At 43.6% G+C, this 23,128-nt stretch overlaps 1 protein-coding gene across 18 annotated transcripts in view; it reads left to right on the top strand.

Annotated features, from left to right (window-relative positions):
- The window catches only part of DZANK1 (double zinc ribbon and ankyrin repeat domains 1), a 68,050-nt gene that overhangs the window by 14,967 nt on the left and 29,955 nt on the right, over window positions 1-23,128 (top strand). For 11 of the 18 annotated variants that reach the window (XR_002340104.1, XR_002340103.1, XR_002340108.1 and 8 more), the window contains 4 exons: window positions 3,398-3,483; window positions 7,336-7,453; window positions 15,879-15,992; window positions 21,705-21,797. Coding sequence is in view for 9 of the 18 variants with exons in the window: in XM_021078187.1 (XP_020933846.1) it covers window positions 3,398-3,483; window positions 7,336-7,453; window positions 15,879-15,992; window positions 21,705-21,797 (411 nt within the window). In the remaining 9 variants the exon portion in view is untranslated. The remainder of the gene's footprint in view (window positions 1-3,397; window positions 3,484-7,335; window positions 7,454-15,878; window positions 15,993-21,704; window positions 21,798-23,128) is intronic. The other 7 variants (XR_002340111.1, XR_002340110.1, XR_002340109.1 and 4 more) reach the window with 1 other exon arrangement.

Below are 23,128 nucleotides of genomic sequence, written 5' to 3'. Positions count from 1 at the left end.
TTTTTTTTTTTTGCCTTTTTCTAGAGCCGCTTCCCGTGGCATATGGAGGTTCCCAGGCTAGGGGTTGAATCGGAGCTATAGCCACCAGCCTACACCAGAGCCACAGCAACTCAGGATCCAAGTCACCTCCGCAACCAACACCACAGCTCACTGCAACGCCAGATCCCTAACCCACTGAGCAAGGCCAGGGATTGAACCCGCAACCTCATGGATACTAGTCAGGTTCGATCCCTGACCATAGTTATCTGTAGTGTGTCTAGAAAGAATTGCTTTCTTTGTGCGTGAGTGTTTGGATTTCCTTGCCCACCTAGTAATTTAAGAGCTGCTTCTAAGGAAAAAGAGCAAAACCATATGTAAAGATTCCAAGATTCAGATCCCACAAAAGACTGGAAACGTGGGGACAAATTGGGGGCATTTGACTAGGGTTCACAGGACCAAGGAGGCCAAAAGAGGACCACAAAACTTTGATCTTTCACTCTTTCTTCGTATTGGTAAGTGGTTCTTCTCCATATTCCAGCTCAGTCTTAGCTGAGGCATCCTTGAAGCATAGGTGACGCTCATCAGACATCAGCATTAGTGATGCTGGCGGATGTTACAGCGGGCCAGCAGTCACCAGGGAGACAGAGTATCTCTGAGCTGGGCCTCTGGCGTGGGAGTGCCCTGCAGACAAGGAGCTGAGTAGGTGGATGGTACAGCCAGTGTGGAAGGGAAAGGACAGCTGACACCTGGCTTTAGTGTCAGGGCACAGAATTGTGGTTTCTCTGGCCACGTGGAATGATGCCCAAGCCAGCTAGCTAAATAGGCCATCTCTGCTCAACTCCATCTCTGTCAGCTTCATTGACAAGAAGGCCTGCAGGCTCAGTGTTCCCGCATCTTGAGGAATTTGGGAGAGAAGTAAAAAACCTGCACCTTTATGTGTTATAACAGAATTTAAAGTGGTTTTTTTTTTTGCTTTCTTCTCTTTTTTTTTTTTTTTTTTTTGCTTTTTAGGGCCATACCCACAGCATATGGAAGCTCCCAGGCTAGGGGTTGAATTGGAGCTGCAGCTGCCGGCCTACGCCACAGCCACGCCGTATCTGAGCCACGTCTGCGACCTACACCACAGCTCTTGGCAATGCTGGATCCTTAACCCACTGATCGAGGCCAGGGATTAAACCTGCATCCTCATGGATCCTAGCCGTGTTTGGTTTGTTAACCACTGAGCCATGAAGGGAACTCCTGAATTTAAAGTTTTAACAATTGAATTAAATTTTGATGTGCTATGGGAACAGTATGTATGGGCTAGATGAAACTCAGTCAGTGGCAGACCAAATTTAGCCAGTAGACCGGCCACTTTGCGCCATTTGGTCTAGGGTTGGATCTGACACAAAAGCAACTAAAACCCCTGACTTGCCTTCAAGGGTAGCTTCTGCAGTCGTAAACTCAGCCTGCAGGCCTATGGTAAATGGAGTCTGCTGGGGTCGGACAGGCTCGAGGACATGAGATCGTACATGCATCGTGGACGTGACCCACACAGGTGACTCAGACATTCTGAGCTCATTTTTAAGAGGGGGTGTCACGTGTGCCTCCTTATGTAAGAAAGACTTAGTATTTCTCTGGCATTTGTGCCAGTCACAAGGAAACGTCAGACAAAACCAGATTGAGGGAGAATCCATAGATTAAGGTCATGAAAGAGGAGTTCCCACTTTCATGTGGCACAACAGGATTGGCAGTATCTCTGGAGCGCTGGGATGCAGGTTCGATCCCCAGCCTGGCACAGTGGGTTAAGGATCCGGCATTACCACAGCTGCAGTGTAGGTCACAGCTGTGGCTTTGATCTGATCCCTGGCCCAGGTATTTCCATATGCTGCAGGATGGCCAAAAGAGGGGAAAAAAGTGTGTATTATGAAAGATACAGACTGAGGAATTATTCCCAATTCAAGGAGACAGAAAAGACATGACCAGTAAGTGCAAAGTGTGGTATCGGGCTGGATCCTCACCCAGGAGGAAAATGTCACTGGCACAGCTGATGGAATTTGAATAAGGATCAGTAGTGCTGTATCACCGCTGCCTCTTCTGGTTTTGGTACCTGCATGGTTGTGTAGGAGGACGCTCCTGTCCTCGGGAAGTGTTGCAGCGTTCGGAGGCAGGATGTGACTGCCACTGATTATTCTCATGCTTCGGAGAGAGAATGTGGATGTTCCCTTTGTAGCTCAGCAGTAACGAGCTATTATCCATGAGGATGCAGATTCAATCCCTGGCCTCACTCAGTGGGTTGGGGGTCCCAGGTTTCTATGACTGTGGCATAGGCTGGCAGCTGTAGCTCTGATTCAGCCCCTGCTTGGGAACTTCCATATGCTGTGAGTGCAGCCTTAAAAAGCAAAACAAGAAAAAAGAAATGAGAGAGAGAGAATGGGAGCACTTGGGACAAGGTGTTAATGTGAACAGTTGGTCAAGCTGGGCACACAGGACTTAGCTGTACTCTCCTTGCAGCTTTCCTCTAACCTTGAAATTACATCAAAGAAAATGTTACAAAACTCTGATGAGATGGGGATGATACCCTACTTCATAAGGTTGCTACGAAATGTCTAGGAGGTGATGACTGCAGCATGTCAGGCACATTTCCTGCTATCAGACCCTCCAACACAGTGTCTGGTACAAGGAAGATGCTCAAATAAAAATATATCAGGAGTCCCTGGTGACCTAGTGGGTTAGGGATCCAGCGTTGTCACTTCTGTGGCTCAGGTCACTGCTGTGGTGCAGATTTGACCCCTGGCCTGGGAACTTTTGCATGCTTTGAGTGTGGCCAAAAAAAATCAGGGAGTTCCTGTTAAGAACCTGACTAGTATCCATGAGGATGCGGGTTTGATCCCTGGCCTCGCTCAGTGGATTAAGGATCTGGCATTGCCGCAAGCTGCTGCACAGGTCACAGATGCAACTCGGATCTGGTATTGCCGTGGCTGTGGTGTAGGCTGGCAGCTGCAGCTCTGACCCTTAGCCTGGGAACTTTCATATGCCACTGGTGTGGTCATAAAAAGGAAAAATACATAAATAAAATTTTAAAACAGAGTGAGTTAAATGTTTCTAGATAACAGAGATGATTATTCTTTCAGGTGAGCTCATCTAGGTCTCTAAATTCTCAAACCTGGTCTCTCTGATGGTAATTCAGGTGTCTTTTCTTGTAAACTCTTACAGGTAATGAAATATACATATCTGATTATGAGCACCATTTACAATTTTTTAGTGTTGTGTACTGGAGTGATCATTACTGAAGACTTTCCCCAGCATGGTTTTTTTTTTTTTTTTAAATGGATGCCAGATATGGCGAGACAAAATATTAAAATGATGACAATGAATTTTAATGTAATTTTCTATACCATAGCTTTTGCCATGATTGTATACATATTCTTAATTTTAGTTCCCTGGTTTTGCGCACATAACTGGTCAGAAGAGTTTGACAAGCACGGAGATCATGAGAATTCAGAGGGAGACAGACTTTCTCAAGTAAGTATTACTTTCTCTTTACTATTTCCTAGGTCCTACCTAAGACACATTGTGGTCAAGAAGAATTTGACGTTGGGATATAATAATGGTATTTGCCCATCCCCAGCTGTTTTTTATTAAAATTTTCCAGACTTAAAAGGTACAAATGACATACAATAAACTGCTCTTAAAGAGTACAATTGACATATACATATAATCTTGAAACTCTCATAACAATCAAGAAAATAAACAAATCAGAGTTCCCTTCATGGCTCGGCAGAAACAAATCTGACTAGTTTCCATGAGGACGCAGGTTTGATCCCTGGCCTCGCTCAGAGTTAAGGATCTGGTGTTGCCAAGAGCTGCAGTGTAGTTCTCAGACGTGGCTCAGATCTGGCGTTGCTGTGGCTGTGGTGTAGGCCAGCAGCTGCAGCTCTGATTTGACCCCTAGCCTGGGAAGCTCCATATGCCACAAGTGTGACCCTAAAAATACAAAAAAGAAAAGAAAATGAACAAATCCATCACCTTCAAAATTTCCTACATTGCACCCTTTTTCCCATCTGTCCCTCCCCATCCCCAGGCACCTGTGGGTCTGCTTCTTATCACTGTAGTTTAGTTTGCATTTGATTCCATATGTAAATGGAATGATTTACTCCTTTGCCAGGCTTCTTTCACTCACCTAATTATTTTGAGACTCACCCGTGTGGTTACATGGTTACATACATCAGACATTTCTTTCTTTTTATTGCCGAGTACTGTTCCATCGTATGGATACATCACAGTGGTTATCCAGTCTCCTATTGATGGACATTTAGCTTGTATCCAGTTTTTGGCAGTTAACAGATAAAGCTGCTGTGAACATTTGTATACAAGTCGTCCTGTGCACATCTGCTTTCATTTCTCTTAGGTAAATAGCTCAGAGTGAAGTAGCCAGGTCATATCATAGCTGTATATTTAACTTTTTAAGAAAACTGCCCAACTGTTTTCCTAAGAGGTTGTTATCATTTTGCATTCCCACCAGCAATATATGATTTATGAGAGTTCCAGTTTCTTTATACCGTCACCCATACTTTTATTTTTATTTTCAGCCCTTCTGGTGAGGCGGTAGTCGTGGTTTTAATTTGTGTTTCCCTATGATTTGGGAGGGTGGGTGAAATGGATGAAGGTGATCAAAAGGTACAAATGTTCAGTTATAAAATAAACAAATCCTGGGGATATAACATACAGTACAGTGACCATAGTTCATACTACTACACTAATACTGTATAACACGAATGTATTGCATATTTGAAGGTTGCTGAGAGTAAATCTAAGAAGTTCTCATCATCCCAAGAAAAAGAAAGTCTGTATCTATATATAGTGACAGATGTTAACTAGACTTATTGTGGTGATGTGATCATTTTGCAGTGCATACAACTATTGAATCTTTATGTTGTATGCCTGAAACGAACATAATGTTGTATTAAGTCCTCTCTATCTTTACCAGTTTTGTCTATTGTTTTATCAATCCTTGAGGAAATTGTGCTGAAATCTATGGCTGTAATTATGCATTTGTTTACTTATCCTTGTATTTCTACCAGTTCTTGCTTCATATACTTTGAAGCTCTATTAGTAAATGTATAAAACCTTCTGGATACTTCTGTGCCATTGCAGAATTGACCCATTATCATTAGGAAATAACTTTTTTAAACCCAGATAATATTCTCTGCCCAGAATCAAACATGCCCGATATTAGTATCAGCTTTATTAATGATATTCCTATCAGGCTTTCTCTTGATTAGAATTTGCATGATGTATCTTTTTTCATCCTTTTATTTATGTTTCTCTATTATAAAGTTGGTTTCTTTTATAATTAGGTCTTGCTTTTTTATTTTAAAAAAAGCTAACAATCTCTGCGTTTTAATTGAGCTGTTAAGAGTATTTGTATTTTTTCTGATATTGATATGTTTTAATTTAAGTCAACCATCATATTATTTGTTTTCTGTGTGTCTTATCTATCTTTTGTTGCCCTTATTTTTTTCTGCTTTCTTTTGGATTAATTGGGTATGTTTTATGATTCTATTTTATTTTGTATCCTTTGTTGGCTTATTAGTGTAAGTTTTCTTTTAGATTTTATTTTGTATCCTTTGTTGGCTTATTAGTATAAGTTTTTTTTCAGTAGTAGGGTTATAGTACAATACTTTTAGCTTATCCACTCTGTCTTCATGTAGTATTATGCCACTTCATATATAGCCTAAGAACCTATGACAGTTTACTTCCAGTAGCTGAATAACCACAGCCTTTGTGCTCTTGTGGTCGTTTATTTTACTTCTGAAAATATATTACTAGTTTTTGTTTTTTGTTTTTTGGGTTTTTTTTTTTTTTTTTTTTTTTTTTTTTTGCTTTTTAGGGCTGTACCTGTGGCATATGGAGGTTCCTAGGCTAGGGGTCTAATCAGGGGTGCCGGCCTATGCCACAGCCACAGCAATGCCAGATCTGAGCTGTGTCTGTGACCTACACCACAGCTCACGACAATGCTGGATCTTTAACCCACTGAGCAAGGCCAGGGATGGAACCCACAACCTCATGGTTCCCAATCGGATTTGTTTCTACTGTGCCATGAAGGGAACTCCGGGTTGTTTGCTTTTTGTTGTTAGTTGCAAGAGTTTTTTACATATCCCAGATATGAATCCCTTATCAGATATATGATTTGCAAATAGTTTCTTCCATCTGTAAGTTGTCTTTTCACTCTTCTTGATAGTATTTTTTGATTTACAAATTTTTATGTAAAAAAAATCCCGTGATTTTGGGATGATATCCATGAAATCATTCTTAAAATCCAGTGTCATATGTGCCCTTCTGGGAGATTTATAAATGTACCTCAAACATTTAGGCCTTTGGTCTATTTGGAGTTCGTTTTTATGTATGGCATAAGGTATGGATCCAACCTTATTCCTTTGCATGTGATATCCAGTTTGCCCAGCAGCATTGTTGAAAAGACTGTCCTTCCCCAAGTGGACTCAACTACAGAGGCTGGTGATTATTGAGAGGCTGTGGAAGAGACTGGTACAGGCAACAAATAATCGGATCTGGGGAACAGTTCAGATAGGTCACAGGATCAGTCCCCCAGGCTGCCTGGAAAGTGTGGCAGTGGCACTGTTAGTCACAGGAAAGCCCAGTTTCAGGAATCCTTCTGCTTTGGCTGATATCCCAAAGCAGGTGGGTGGATGAGGGCTAAAAGCTGGGATCCAGTGGCCCAGGAAGTGGGGCCAGATGTTGCTGGGGCAGGGCCTCAGACTCTTCCCAGGTGAGTGAGGATGAAGGTGGAGCCGGACGGATGGTGACTCTCTAAAGTGCGAAGTAAGAGGACCTATCACTCACACTGGGCTCCATGCTGAGGTAGGAAGTCAGAAAAGTGCAACATAGACATGGCTGGTATTCCCAGAGCTCACCCAAATCCATGCCAAATCCAAGGTCATAGGACAAGCCAAGGCCCCACTCAGGAATGGGATCAAGGTTGCTTCGGTCAAGAAGTGAGATGGGCCTAGCCTCCAGGTTGAGGGCACCACAAGTGGTTCCAGCTGAGGCCCCTTTGTAATAAAATGACTAGAGAAGCATCTCCTGTCTTGACCTTGTTCCATAGCCTTTGAGAGTGTCCTGCTTCTTATTTTATTTTAAAAGAAGGTTTGAGGAAGTTTCCGTGTGGTGTAGCAGGTTAAGGACACGGCATTGCCACAACTATGGCACAGGTTGCAGCTGCAGCACAGGTTCGATTCCTGGCCCGGGAACTTCCATATGCTCAGGGTGTGGCCACAAAATAAAAAAACATCTGAGTGCTTTTAATTTTCACTTGACTTCCTAGTGTGCCCTCATCAGGACTGCCTTTTGTTGCAGGTGTGCCCACTGCCTCGTGCGCCGCCCGTCTGATCCCTTTGCTCGCTACTGTCTTGAATGCGGCTCTTCTGTCCCGCCCATATTTGGCTGTCGTCTGCCACCCCCAGAAGGAGCTCAGGTGAGCAACACGAATCCTTAAAACCTTCTTGCATTGGTTGGTCTGATCTTTCTCTGCAGCAGGAGCACAGTACTTGGCACACGTGACCCACAGGTATGAATGCTTGTTGAAAGAGTTACTGGCAAATGAATCTTTTACTATCCAGAATCCTATTTAAGAATGAAAAAACTTGTTTGCAATGCCATTTCTTTTGTGTGGTCTGGGAAAAGCATGGGCTCAGAAAAAGACTGAAATCTTTTTGTTTCAATGGTGCATGCATGGATAAACACGTTTCCTACTCATATATTTCTTTTTATAATCTGGAGACAAATATGAATATGTTCTAGAAACACATGACAAAAGTTCTACTTTCAAGTCTGTATATCCATAAGATACATCATTCTGTCCAAAAAGGCTGTTTATATAGGCTATGGCTTGATCACTGTATCTAAGTTAAAACATTTTGACTAAGTGTAGATAACTGATATTATCCTATAATTAAGTTTGCAGTTAGAGGAGTTTCCATTGTGGCTCAGCAGTTTAAGAACCTGTTGAAGATCTATGAGGATGAAGATTCAATCTCTGGCCCTCTCTCAGTGGGTTAAGCATCCAGCATTGCCGCAAGCTGCAGTGTAGGGTATAAATGCAGCTCGGATCCGGTGTTGCTGTGGCTGTTGTGTAGGCAGACAGCTGCAGCTCCAATTCGATCCCTAGCCTGGGAACTTCCATATCCCCTAAAAATAAAAAAAAATAAATAAAAATTAAAAAAATAAAGTCTTTGCCAGCTGACTTGAATGGAGGCACATTGCCGGGAGGGCCAGTGCAGGAGGACGGGCTTGGCACCTCTTCCTGTTTCTGGGGTGCTTCCCTCTCCTTTGGCTCTGATGATGCTTAGTTCACACCCGGTCGTGAGGAGCGCAGTGAACCACAGCAGACTCCTGTGAAGACCTCAGTGGGTTCCAGGGGTATCTACCCACTTCTGGGTACTCTCTCAGGCATCTGGTGGGCAGTTTCCCAGCAGTTCTGCACGTGACCTCCCAGCACATTCTGCCAGCTCCTCAGAGGGAAACTCCTAATGAATTTCGTAGGACCCCACAGGTGGCCTTTCACCTGCCAGCTCTGGTCTGTGTCGCCCCAGTGAACTTCTCTGCCAGCCAGTGGGTGACAGCCACACACAATTCAGTGAGGTCCTCTTCCAGATTTCATTCTCTTTGGGTTTCTGCTTCAGCCACAGAGGTGGTAACATCTTCTTGTCCTGGGCAGTCCTGTACCCATTACAGTTTGCTTTACCTATTAGTAGTTAATTCTGTAGTAGTAGTAGTAGTAATAGATAGTGACTATTTATATTAAACTTTCCCTGTTCATAGTACCCAGTGGTTTCTGTCTCCCGGATGGACTCTGATACAGAATTGGTACCTGGAGTAGCTTCAGGAACTAAACCTGCAGAGACAGAGTTTTGGAAGTACTTTGGTCCTTCCCTTTCCTGGAAAGCAATGCTGAGCTCCTTCCCAGTGGGAAACAGGATGCTAGTGATCCACAGCATAAAGTGGCATCACAGTAAATCAAGCCATCTCATCGGGCAGGTCGTGAAGAAGTGTCACCTGAAGCAAGCCTCTTGAGCTGCTAGAGTCTGCTGCACTTGATGGTTAGGCAACACTGATGAGCTGAGGGCTGTGGTGTGGGTGGGTCCTTCTGAGCACCTGGGAGCATCGCAGCACCTGACAAGCTCAGGGCCTTTAACTCATAGTCTGAGAACCAGAGTGCTCCCGAGGCAGCCCTAAAAGGACCCGTGTCTTGTAGCTCCAGGGTTATACTGCTGAACTCAAACCCAGCATTGACTTGTATGTGTTGGCGAGTGACAACATCAGCTGAATTCACTCTCACCACATTTCTTTTTTTGTTTGTTTTGGCTATGCCCATGGCATGAGGAAGTTCTCTGGCCAGGGATCAAACCCACGTTGTAGCAGTGACAATGCCAGATCCTTAACCTGCTGAGCTGCCAGGGAATGCCTGTATTTCTTTTCTGAAAGTTACATTGGGACAGACTAGGATCCTGAAACTTGGAATGGAAGTGTTGGGTTGGACCCAAGCAAAAGGTACAATCTCTATTTTCTAAAATACTCTAAGCATCCTGCCAGTGGGTGAACTTACCCTTCTGTCTGAGGATGCTAGCCTACCTTTCCTTGAAATTTCTGTGATAACCTCACCTGGGGCGGTGACTTTGAAAGGGGAGGTGTATTCTCCTCAACACTCACCACAACCACCTTGTAGCATTGCTCCGGTCCAATCCCAGCATGCTGTAGAGGGCCAGGTACACACCGTGATCCAGGAAAAAAGCTTACCCATGAAAAGAAGACCCAGGAGCTCCTTGATGGCTCAGCGGGTTAAGCATCTGGTGTTGTCACTGCTGTGGCTCGAGTTGGATCCCTGGCCCAGGAACTTCTGCATGTCACTGCAGGCGTGGCCAAAAAAAAAAAAAAAAAAAAAAAAAAAAGGAAAAGAAAAAGAAGTGCACAATTTTGCTAATATATATTGGCAGGATCTTGAGGAACAAGTGTGGGAGTGGATTTTAAAGAGGCAGAATATAACACTAATTTGGGCCAAGTTCACTGATATGCATGCATCTTCTGTAGGTTCTAAATTGACTTAGCTAATGCAGCTGGCGGTGGCTCCAACTGCTTTTTTGGTTGACTCATGAAAACTTGGACTCAGTAGTAGCCCATATTTAGTGAGACTGAGATACCAGGCTTTTCCTGCTATCATGCGGGAGTAGGTTTATCAAGTCTGTCTTGTGTGTCCCCAACGCTCACCTGCCTTTCACAAGAAGGTCAGAAGACACTTTCTTGACTAAGGCGTTGAGGATGACACTAGTGAAAGGAGCTCTTGCGTCCATGAAAAGTTCCATGGATGCTTTCCTTTGGAGGCCGGGCATGATCATGGGAGATGCTGCTGTTGAGATGAGCTCCCTGATTTCAGCGGGCTAATGGGATTCCAGAGTATCATATCTGTTGTAAAAGGCAGCAGTGATGTATCAGTAATCAGAATCCAGTCATGGTATTCCCAAGAGTGAAATAGGTGGACAGCCTACTGGTATATTGCTTGGTTTATATAATTAGAAAAACAAACAAACAAACAAACCACATTCTGTAGCCAAAAATGTGACCTTAGTTACCACAGTGGAACATCCAAGTCTTTCACACAGGTTCAAGACTTAAGTCATTTCATGGAGTTCCCGTTGTGGCTCAGTGGTTAGTGAATCGAACTGGGAACCATGAGGTTGCAGGTTCGATCCCTGGCCTTGCTCAGTGGGTTAAGGATCCAGCGTTGCCATGAGCTGTGGTGTAGGTTGCAGACTCGGCTCGGATCCTGCATTGCTGTGGCTGTGGTGTAGGCCAGTGGCTACAGCTCCAATTAGAACCTTAGCTTGGGAACCTCCATATGCTGCAGGAGCGGCCCTAGAAGTGGCAAAAAGCCAAAAAAAAAAAGACAAGTCATTTCACAAACCCATAGCTCCCCGATTGAAGAGAGACTGGGTCTCCTTGGGGATGGACCCTGCCTCTTTGCAAGTACATGTCTTAACTCATCCTTGGAGCCTTTTCAAAGGAACCCACTGCCTTCATTAGAGTGACTGTGCCTTCAGGAAAAGGAAATGCCCAAAGCTTTGGGAAATTACTAGATACTGGCTCTGAATTGATGCTAATTCTTGGAGATCCAACACACCACTGTGGTCCACCAGTAAAAGCTGGGGCTTAGGTGGTCAGATGATCGATGGAGCCTTACCTCGAGGCTGACTCATAGTTTTTGCATCACATATTTTGGGGACTTGTTACGTTGGTATACATTTTGTAACTGCTGTGTCTTGATTGATTCTTTCATCATCACAAAATGTCTCTCTTTGTCTCTAGTAATAGTTCTTGTTTTTAGTCCTCTTTTTCTAATATTTATGCAGCCACCCCAGCTCTCTTACAGTTACTATTTGAATTATTATCCTTTTCGTTGCATTTACTTTTTTTTTTTTCTTTTTTTTCCATTTCTGGGCCACTCCCGCGGCATATGGAGGTTCCCAGGCTAGGGGTCTAATCAGGACTGTAGCTGCCAGCCTGCGCCAGAGCCACAGCAACGTGGGATCCAAGCCGCATCTGTGACCTACACCACAGCTCACGGCAACGCCGGATCCTTAACCCACTGAGCAAGGCCAGGGATCGAACCCGCAACCTCATGGTTCCTAGTTGGATTCGTTAACCACTGTGTCACGATGGGAACTCCTGCGTTTACTTTTGACCTATTTGTGTCTTTGAATCTAGGGCATGTCTTTAGTAGACAGCATATAGTTAGGTCTTGTTTTTTCATCCAGTCTGACAGTCTCTGCCTTTTGAGTGAGGTGTTTGGTCTGTTCATACTTAATGCTTTAATGATGTGGTTGGATTTACATACGCTGTTTTACAAACAGCTGTTTTGCTGTTTGTTTTCTATTTGTCTCATGTCTTTTTTTGTTCCTTAGTTCCTCCTTTGCTTCTGTTTGTTATGTTAAATAATTTTTAGTGTGCCATCTTAATTCCTATGCTGATTTTTACAAAAAATATTTTTAAAAGTTATTTTCTAATAGTGTTCTAGTGATTGCAATGTACACCTTAATTCCTCAGTCTGTTTCAGAATAATTTAACTTAAATTTAGTAATACATAGAAATTTTTCTCCAGTATTATCACCTTTTCTTCCTCATTTTCTTTTTATATTGTTACATATGTTACATCTATGTATTTTAAACTGAAAATGCAGGGTTAATTATGTCGCTTAAAGATGAGAGAAAATGTTTACGTAGTCGTTTATATTTACCCACATATTTATCATATCTAGTCTCTCATTTCTTTATTTCTTTCCTATGAACTCAGGTTATTATCAATGTGACTTATTTTCAGCCTGAAGGACTTCCTTTCCTAAAGGCATGTATTTTCTCTCTGTGTTTATCTTAGAATGTTTATTTTACCTTTACTTCTGAAGAACAGTTTTACTGGATATAAAATTCTTATTGGTCAGTTACTTTTCATTTCAGTCCTTTGAATATGTCATTCTGCTATCTTCTGGCTGCCATGGGTTTTGGTGTATGTGATAAGTAGTTTTTTCTCTTGCTATTTTCAAGATTTTCTCTTTGTCTGACATTTAATGGGTTGACTATAATGTGCTCAAGTGTGGTTCTCTTTGTGTTTATCTTTCTTGGGATTGATTGAGGTTATTGGACCTATAGATGAATGCTACTTCTTCAAATATGGGAGGTTTTGAAATTCCCTAGTGGTGCTGTGGGCTAAGGAGTCCAGCGTTGTTACTGCAGCAGCTCAGTTCGTTGCTGTGGAGTGGGTTTAATCTTGGTCCTGGGAACTTCCATTTGCTGTGGAAATATGGAAAGTTTTTGGCCATTATTTTTTCAAAATCTCTTTCTGCCTTTTTCTCACTCCTCCCCTTCTCGGATTCCTATTACATGTATGTTGTTATTGATGTTGCTCTAGAGAACTTTGATGTTCTGTTTATTTTCTTAAGTCTTTTTTCTCTGTTCTTCATATTGGAAAATTTCTATTGAACTATATTCAAGTTCACTGATTCTTCTGTCATTTCTGATCTTTTATTGAGTCCCTCTGGCAATTTTTTTCACTTCAGTTATTTTACTTTTCAGTTCCAGGTATGCATGTATATGTATGCATGCATTATGTATGTATGTATGTGTATTCCAGGTATGCATGCATGTATGTATGTTTGTATGTATGTATGTATGTATGTTGTCTGTACCCATAGCATATGGAAGTTCCTTGTCCAGGGATTGAACCTGCTCCACAGCAGTGACCTGAGCCACTTCAGTGACAACACTGGATCCTTAACCTGCTGTGCTGCAAGAGAACTCCTTGATTTTATACTTTTAAAATAATTTCTTTTGGGAGTTCCCATTGTGGCTCAGCAGTAATGAACCTGACTAATATCCATGAGGACTTGGGTTCAATCCCTGGCCTCACTCAGTGGATTAAGGATCTGGTATTGCTGTGGCTGTGGGTGTAGGCCAGCAACTACAGCTCCAATTGGACCCCTAACCTGGGAACTTCCATATGCCTTGGATACAGTCCTAAAAAGTCAAAAATAAACAAAAAAACAAGTAAATAAATAGTTAAAAAATTTCTTTTTGAGGTGCCCTGTTTTCGGTTCATTGCTTTCATACTCTCATTTTTTTTAAATTCTTTTTATTGTGATAAAATCTGTATAACAGAATTTGCCATCTTAATTTTTTTTTTGGCTTTTTGCTATTTCTTTGGGCCGCTCCTGCGGCATATGGAGGTTCCCAGGCTAGGGGTCTAATCAGAGCTGTAGCCACCGGCCTACGCCAGAGCCACAGCAACTCGGGATGCGAGCCGCGTCTGCAACCTACACCACAGCTCACGGCAACGCCAGATTCTTAACCCATTGAGCAAGGCCAGGGACCAAACCCCCAACCTCATGGTTCCTAGTCGGATTCGTTAACCACCGGGCCACGACGGGAACTCCCTCATACTCTCATTTTTTAGAATACGGTTTTCTATAGTTCTTTGAACATTTTTATAATACCTGTTTTGAAATCTTTGCTTACTCAATCCAACATCTGGGGCACCCAAAGACAATTTCTATTCCTTTTTTTCCCCTGAATATGAAAAAAAACCATTTCCTTGTTTTTTGCATGTCTCACAATTTTTTCTTGAATTTTGGACATTTTAGGTAATATATTATAATTACATGGGATTCCAACGTTTTCTCCTTATGTGTGTTTTTTGGTTTTTGTTTTTGTTTTGACCACACCCACGGCAGGGGGAATCAAACCTGGGCTTGGGATCAACCTGGGCCACTGCAGTGATAATGCCGGATACTTAACCTTCAGTGTCACAAAGGAACTCCTTGTGTTGTTGTTTTGTCTTGGTCTTTGTTTTTACTTGGATTAACTCTTTCAAGTCTGTCTTCCCTGTAGGATTCAGCCAGTAATATCAGGCTTTTCCCCTTGTTTTATTTTTAAGCCTGCGATCACCCCTGAGTGTGTGTAGCTTAGAGTTCAACTAAAGAGTGGCCAGAAGTTGTGCTCAAACACCTTGGTCCTTTAAGTCTTCTGCTCTCTGCTGATCTGATCTATGGTGGGCTGATCTGATCTCTGCTGATGGATCTGTGGTGGGCTGGGTGGAACATTCAAACTTCAGGCAGTTTTCAAATCTGCCCCAGCTCTTACTTTATGCTGCACTCTTTTGTACCTCTGTGTGTGGCTGGGGGTGTGTGGGTGGCTTAGACTCACTCAGGTTGAAGTTGCAAATGCAAATATCCTCCAGTTAACTAATAGTATGTGGGGGATTTATCAAGCACACTATAGACGGCCTACCTTCTGGAACTCCCTGTTAAGTCCCCGGCTAGTTGCAGGTTCATTGCCCCAAACAATACCACCATCTCAGGGTAGTGGATCCACTGCCCTCCCTGTTTGCTTGCCACTGAGAACATTACCTCTTTTTTTTTTTTTTCTTCTTTTTCTTTTTAGGGCTGCACCTGAGGCATAAGGAGGTTCCCAGGCTAGGGGATGAATCGGAGCTGTTGCTGCCGACTGGCGCCAGAGCCACAGCAACACCAGATCCGAGCCACGTCTGCGACCTATACCACAGCTCGTGGCAATGCCGGATCCTTAACCCACTGAACGAGGCCAGGGATCAAACCTGCATCCTCATGGATGATAGTTAGATTCATTTCTGCTGAGCCATGACAGAAACCCCTGTTTTTTTAAGTTTTATCCAACTTTATAATTGCTTTTTGGAGCGAAGACTTGTTGATTTCCTTACTCTGCAATGCTATAAGCTATTTTTTCCTTTATTCTCTTTCACTGCTCTTTTCTACAATAAACATGTTTTGACCTTAATAGGAAAAGAGTAAGAATAAAAGTGGTGGTTATTTAAAAATAATGTTTAGGGAGTTCCCATCATGGCTCAGCAGTTAACGAACCTGACTAGTATCCATGGGGACTCGGGTTCAGTCCCTGGCCTCGCTCAGTGGGTTGAGGATCTAGTGTTGCCGTGAGCTGTGGTGTAGGTTGCAGGCATGGCTCGGATCTGGCGTTGCTCTGGCTGTGTCGTAGGCTGGCAGCTGTAGCTCTGATTCGACCCCTAGCCTGGGAACCACCATATACCGTGGGTGTGGCCCTAAAAATAAATTAATTAATTAATTTAAAAAAATAAAAGTAACGTTTAAAGGAGTTCTCTTGTAGCTCAGTGGGTTACTAGAGTGGCTTAGGTCACTGCTATGGTGGGGGTTTAATCCCTGGCCTGGGAACTTCCACATGCTGCTGGTGCAGCCAAAAGTAAAAATAAAAATGTTTACAAAAGCAAAGTAAATATGGCATTTAAGATGGACTTATACCTTTAGTTTTTGCATCCCAAGACAAACCTGACATCTCTCTTCGTGCAGATGGGCCTGTGTGTGGAGTGTGAAAACCTGGTGCCCATGAATGCCCCCATCTGTGTGGTGTGCGAGGCCCCTCTTGCTCCACAACTGCAGCCACAGGCCAGCCTCCGCCTGAAGGTAATGAAGCGTGAAATCTGTAAAACTATGAGTAAAATAGACAGAAATGAAGGTTCGAACAATTAAACATCTTTCTTCAGCTGAGGGAGTTGGCTAACAATTGATTAGCTAATACCTCTGCACAAAAGCCCTTCTTATTTTTGGGAAGACATGTTGCCCAAGAGTTTAACTTGCCAGTTGGATCTAAATGCTAACAGAGATTCATTGGAGTTCCCTGGTGGCATGGCAAGTTGAGATATCCAGCATTGTCACTGCAGTTCCCCCTGGCCTGGGAACTTTCACATGCTGCTGGTGAGGCCAAAAAAAAAGGAAAAAAAGGAGTTCCTGTCGTGGCTCAGCGGAAACGAATCTGACTAGTATCCAGGAGGATGCAGGTTCAATTCCTGGCCTCACACATTGGGTTAAGGATCTGGTGTTGCCGTGTGCTGTGGTGTAGGTCGAAGATTCGGCTTGGATCTGGCCAGTGGCTACAGCTCCAATTCAGCCCCTAGCCTGGAAACTTCCATATGCTGCAGGTGTGACCCCCCCCCCAAAAAAAAGAGAGAGAGAGATCCATAGAGATTTGTTCCCTGAACATGGTTTTGGAGGGCGTATTGCACTACAGCCAGTGTAAACAGTTTTTTACTTCATATGTTTAAACTTGAACATTGTAATTATATTGATTTTAAGTCATGTCCTTAAAGTCGATTCACACTTTTCTTTGGTTTGTTTGATTACGGGGTCCCTATTATGTAGAAAAGAGGGATTACAACTAGTCACATGGGTGAAAAAGTTGTGTCATCACCAACATTCAAAAATCCTTATTTGACAGATGACATCCTGCAGTGAAAACTTTCAAGCATCATTGTATCTTTTCTCTGTTTTTCAATTTGCACTCCCATTCACCTCCTTTTTAACTTGACCTCAAGTAAAAAGAGATTGAAATAGATTTAATAAAGATAATGTTGGGAGTTCTCCTGTTGCACAGCGGGTTAAGGATCTTGAGTTATCACTGCTGTGGCTTGGGTTGATGCATTGGCTCAGATTTGATCCTGGTCCAGGAACTTCTATATGCTGTGGGCATGGCCAAATCAATCAATCAACCAATCAATCAATCAATACAAATAAAGGAGTTCCCATTGTGGCTCAGTGGTTTAAGGACCCAACTTAGTCTCTGTGAGAATGTGGGTTTGATTCCTGGCCTTGCTCAGATGTGGCTCTGATCCTGCATTGCTATGGCTGTGGTTCCAATCCAGCCCTGTACCCTGGGAACTTTCATACCAGAGATGTGGTTGTAAAAAGAAAAAAATATATATAAAATTGGGTATAGAAAAAGCAAGAATTTTAACAAGAGAAGTGCGTGGACTTAATGTACAATTAGAACTGTAACACTCCTTTTTTTTTTTTTTTTTTTTTTTTTGGTCTTTTTGCCTTTTCTAGGGCTCCCGCGGCATATGGAGTTCCCAGGCTAGGGGTCTAATCGGAGCCATAGCCACAGGCCTATACCAGAGCCACAGCAACGCTGTATCCTTGCTGCGTCTGCAACCTACACCACAGCTCACGGCAACGCCGGATCCTTAACCTGCTGAGCAAGGCCAGGGATCGAACCCACAACCTCATGGTTCCTAGTCAGATTCATTAACCACTGCGCCAGGACGGGAGCTCCAGAACTGTAACACTCCTAAAGTGACCTTACAGATTTTATGTAGGCAAAATTTATTGAAGTTTACAAGAGAAAACGTCTTCTTTTTAACCTGTCTTTGTTCCCTTTCACTGTAAAAAATTCAGCAGTGTCCCAGGCTATGTAAACCTTCAGAAGTGAGATTTTAAAGAATTGGCTGGGCCAAAGTCAGGTATATGAATATTTATTAATCTTTTGTTAGATGACTGTTTTCTTTTTTATTTGTAATTTATTTATTTTTAGAGATGACTATTTTCAATCTTAAGAAAAAAATTTTTTTTTTGGTCTTTTTAGGGGCACACACATGGCATATGGAAATTCCCAGGCTAGGGGTCCAATCAGAGCTACAGCTGCTGGCCTACACCACAGCCACAAGAACACCAGATCCAAGCCGTGTCTGTGACCTACACCACAGCTCACGGCAACACAAGATCCTTAACCCACGAGAGCAAGGTCAGGGATTGAACACACAACCTCATGGTTCCTAGTCAGATTTATTTACGCTGAGCCACGATAGAACTCCTCAGATCACTCTTATCGCTGACTCTTCTTTGGTTGGAAGCTTTACCACGTATACATTATATTCTGCATCCTAAGAATTTACTGGAACGAGTCTGCACTCCCAGCAGTGCCAGGATGGCACAGGGAGTGGTGTGAGCCTGGGCAGCAATCACTGGACACCGGTCCTAGGGTCACTGGACAGGGAAGACGGGGATGGGGAGGGACCCCAGGAAGGAGCGAGGCTCCAGGCTGGTCTCCAGTGGTCTGGTCTCCTTGCCCCAGGCAGCCTCCCCACGGTGCAGCCTTGAGCCTTCCTTCAGGTTCACCCAGTTTCTCTGGGTTCTGCCTTGCCATTCCAGTGTGAGACTTCAGGTACTGAGGAGCTTTCTCAAAGACACTTTTTTCAAAAAAATCTTTTTTTATTGAGGTATAGTTGATTTACATTGTTATGCCAATTTCTGCCATACAGCAAGTGACACAAAGTGTGTATGTGTGTGTGTGTGTGTGTGTGTGTATACACATATAGGCACACACCTTTTTTATGTTCTTTTCAATCATAGTCTATCTCAGGAGATTGGATACATTTCTCTGTGCTATACAGTAGGACCTCATTGCTTATCCATTCCATTTTTTTTTTTTTTGTCTTTTTAGGGCTGCACCTGCAGCATATGGAGGTTCCCAGGCTAGGGGTCCAATCAGAGCTGTAGCCGCCAGCCTACACCACAGCCACAGCAATGCCCGATCCTTAACCCACTGAGCGAGGGCAGGGATCGAACCTGCGTCCTCATGGATGCTAGTCAGGTTTGTTACTGCTGAGCCACGATGGGAACTCCTGCTTATCCATTCTAAATGTAATAGTTTGCATCTCCTAATCCAAAGCTCCCAATCTATCCCTCTCCCTTGGCAGTCACAAATCTGTTCTCTGTATCCCTAGGTCAAAGACACCCTTTGGGAGTTCCCACTGTGGCTCAGTGCTAATGAACCTGACTAGTATTCATGAGGATGTGGGGTTCAATCACTGGCCCAGCTCAGTAGGTTAAGAATCTGGTGTTGCCATGAGCTATGATGTAGGTTGCAGATGTAGCTCAGATCTGGTGTTGCTGTGGCTATGGTGTAGGCTGGCAGCTGCAGCTCTAATTTGACCCCTTGCCTGGGAACTTCCATATGCTGAGGGTACAGCCCTAAAAAGGCCTCCTTTGATGTGACTTGTCCCATCATACTCCTCCCTGGACCACTCCCTAGGGCTCCGCATTCTGCATTTCCTGGACTGTGACCCCTACACCCAAGGTGCCTGTGACCTGGGCCCCTGCTTACCATGGTGGCGATGGCAGTCGTGGTGTGTGTGGGCACAGAGGAGGGGTTCGTATCAGGGGTCTGGGCCCAGGGATAGCTTTGAAGAGGGGGTGTCATCTGAGCAGATACAGTGGGAGGCACAAGCATTTGCCAGATGAGAAGGGGTGGGGCAAAGAGAAGTGGCTCATGGGTATGTGTTTTCGGGGGAGGGCGGTGGGGGGGGCATGCCAGGAAGACGGTGGAAACTAGAAATTGCAGGATGTGCTTCAAAACTTCCCAAGCAGTTTGGTTTTGTGAGGTGCAGAAATGCTGACAGGGAGCTGTGGGCTGTGCGAGATGGCGCCTCCAGTGGACCCTGGAGGGTTGAAGGCAAGGACAGCTTTTAATCAGATTTGAATTTTAGGGAGACTTTAATCACATCCGATCTGGTGGGCAATGCTCAAGTTTTATGGTGGACAGTCAGGATTGCTGCTGCTTCTCACAAAAGAACCCCAGTTGGGAATCATCCCAGGGGCTTTCTCAGATGGTACAAAGGCGACAGGTTTTTATTTATTTATTCTTTTTAGGGCCACACCTGCGGTATATGGAGGTTCCCAGGCATGGGGTCGATTTGGAGCTGCAACTACCACCCTACACCACAGCCACAGCAACGCCAGATCCTTTAACTAACTGAAGGAGGCCAGGGATCGAACCCGCATCCTCATGGATGCTAGTCAGGTTCTTAACCTGTTGAGCCACGACAGGAACTCCAGGTGAGAGGCTTTTAGAGAACATTCTCCCCTCTCAGGTCATTGGGAATGCCTGTATAAACTGCTTACGGACGCCAACAAGCCTTCCCCTCCCCAGGGCACCAGCAGGGCCAGTTGGCAACTCCCCTCCCATTTCCATGTTGGTCTCCACTACACTTCATGTGCAGAGAGCATCATCCATCCTCCTCGGGCTTAATAAAGACACAGCCAGCTGCTTGGCAGGCTTCTCTGGTGTTGATGCAAAGCCCTTGTGAATGCTGAGGAATTTTGCTTGATCCCATGCTTTTTTTTGGTTTGTTTATTTATTGCCAGAATTAGAAGACATAGTAGCAGGAGTTCTTCTTTTATCCTCTGGCCTGTATTTAAGAATACGAGAGGACTTTATGCTTTTAAAATTTTTCTGATGTTTGGGAGCAAGTGAAATGGTCCAAAGATACACAAAGTGCACAATTTCCTCACCCCATCTCCACTTCTATTCCCTGGAATAACCAGTGTTAGCAGTTGAGTGAATGTCTTTGTATGTGTTTTTCTATATGCACAGAAACATATTCTTACATATTCACACATTTAAATTTTGTCTGGTTTTTATTCATTTTTTATTTTTATTAAAAATTTTAGCATAGTTCTTTAAAGTTTTTGGGTTTGTTTTGTTTTTTGTTTTTGCTTTTTAGGGCTGCAGGTGTGGTATATTGAAGTTCCCAGGCTAGGGGTTGAATCAGAGCTGTAGTCGCTGGCCTACACCACAGCCACAGCATCAGATCCGAGCCACGTCTTCAACCTATACCACAGCTCATGGCAACGCCGGATCCTTAACCCACTGAGCAAGGCCAGGGATCGAACCCACAACCTCATGGTTCCTACTCAGATTCGTTTCGGATGCACCACAGTGGGACTCCTAGTTACAAAATTTATTAAAGAGAGTTTTGCAAAGCAGGATTTGGACTGAGACGAGTTAGTTTGGATTCGGCCAAGTTGTGACAACCTAGTTTAAAGTTTTTATTTCCTTTAATAAAAATGTTATATCTTTAAGGTCGTGATGTTTTGATACACACATATATAGTGAAATGATTACTGCAGTCAAGCTAATTAACATCTATCTTTGTATACTAGAAATTTGCTAAGAATAGATTTCAGGTGCTATCACTGCACACATGCCACACACACAAAGGGCAATTATGTGAGGACATCCTAGTTTGGGATTTTGGGTCCTGCAAGTTGAGGGTCTTGAGGTAAGCCATTGGACTTAACATAAGCAATTTAACTTGGTTTACACTTCTCTTTTTCTAGAGTATTTCCTGCAGCAAACAGCTAGATTATTTTTGTTCGATCTCAGTACTTTGTTAAAAGTGGTGGATAATGTAGCTCCTATGATTCCACCTTAATAACACCCCTTTGTCCTAGAGTTGCTGTACTATTCAGATCAATTGGCAGGAAAAACGAATACATTTATCTATGAAGAAATCAGAGAACCACCATGGAAACATATATTTCTTATTCTCTGTTTTCAAGGACAAAGTGATCTGCCGCACCTGCGGCACCGGGAATCCTGCTCACCTGAGATACTGCGTCACCTGTGACGGGCCCCTGCCTTCGTCGCAAGAGGTAGGGCGATGGCCTGTGCCAGTCCTGTGTTTTAGTGGCTGATAAATGTTCAGTGTTAATGATAAGGAATATAATTTGCAGAGTGGGGAGGAAGTTTGGGGCTGGGAGACTAAAAGAAGCTTCTCAACCGGCTGAAAGCAGCATTTCTGTGTGTCGCGAGGTCCTTCTGTGCTCACCGGTGCAAAGCTGTTTTCAGAGTCTTCGAGGGGATTCAATAAAATCAGCAGTTTCTTAGAGTTTCCTTTAGTAATATTTCATGGAAGGGGCCCGGTCATGGCTCACCCACAGGCAGGCATGTCTATGTGGACCATGCCGGCTGTGTTTTGAGACTGAGAACATGGTGGGCACCCATTCCTTGGATCTCCTGCCAGTCTGTCTTGAGCATTTAAAATGAAGGAATAGGAGTACGTGCCATTTCAACGCAGTGACTAGGCTCAGGTTAGATGAGCTGTTTTGTGTTTATAAAGTGTTTTCTGATGAAGTTTAAGATTACTTCCAGGTGACTCTTGTCCTGGCCTAACAATACCAAAAAGAAGTTGGCATTAAAAAGGGGGGGGGAGGGGAAGTGGGTTAAAAAAAGCCTGTTGTGGCTCAGTGGGTTAAGAACCTGACTAGTATCCATGAGGCTGTGGGTTCGATCCCTGGTCTCACTCCGTGTGTCAAGGATCTGGCATTACCGTGAGCTGTGGTGTAGGTCGCAGACACAGCTGGGATCCCACATTGCTGCATAGACCTCAGCTGCAACTCCAGTTGAACTCCTAGTCTGGGAACCTCCATGTGCTGCAGGTGCAGCCATAAAAAAAAAGGGAACAGTGGTACTTTGGTATTCTTGGTGTGATTTTGTTGATAGATTTAAGTAAATTGCCAAGCAAAAGATTTATTTTCTCAGACATTCTGGACTTTTTATGTAAATAGTAAAATAGTTTAAATTCCCTTTATTAACTGTCAGTGATGAAATTGTTTCTGTGTCACACCTATCAACAAAACTGTTTGAGGAACAAGGACAAAATTGAATTGTTTTTGAAGCTGTGTTTCTGGCTGAGTGGTACATCAGAGTGAGCGTATTTATCATTGAGTAACACAGTGCCATCAAAGTACCAATGCATAGAAGTAACAACCTGGTAACTTTTTCCCTTGGTTTAGCCGCCTTAATATGAATGGGGTAAGATAACTTTTCTTTCTTTAAGGCAGTGGTATATAAAAATCCACTTGAAGAGTAGGTACATTTAGGAGTTCCCGTCGTGGCGCAGTGGTTAACGAATCCGACTAGGAACCATGAGGTCGCGGGTTCAGTCCCTGCCCTTGCTCAGTGGGTTAACGATCTGGCGTTG

This window comes from Sus scrofa, chromosome 17, assembly GCF_000003025.6.
Source record: "Sus scrofa isolate TJ Tabasco breed Duroc chromosome 17, Sscrofa11.1, whole genome shotgun sequence".
NCBI lineage: Eukaryota > Metazoa > Chordata > Mammalia > Artiodactyla > Suidae > Sus > Sus scrofa.
Note: the sequence above shows the minus strand (reverse complement) of the source record. Positions and strands in the feature narration are given on the sequence as shown.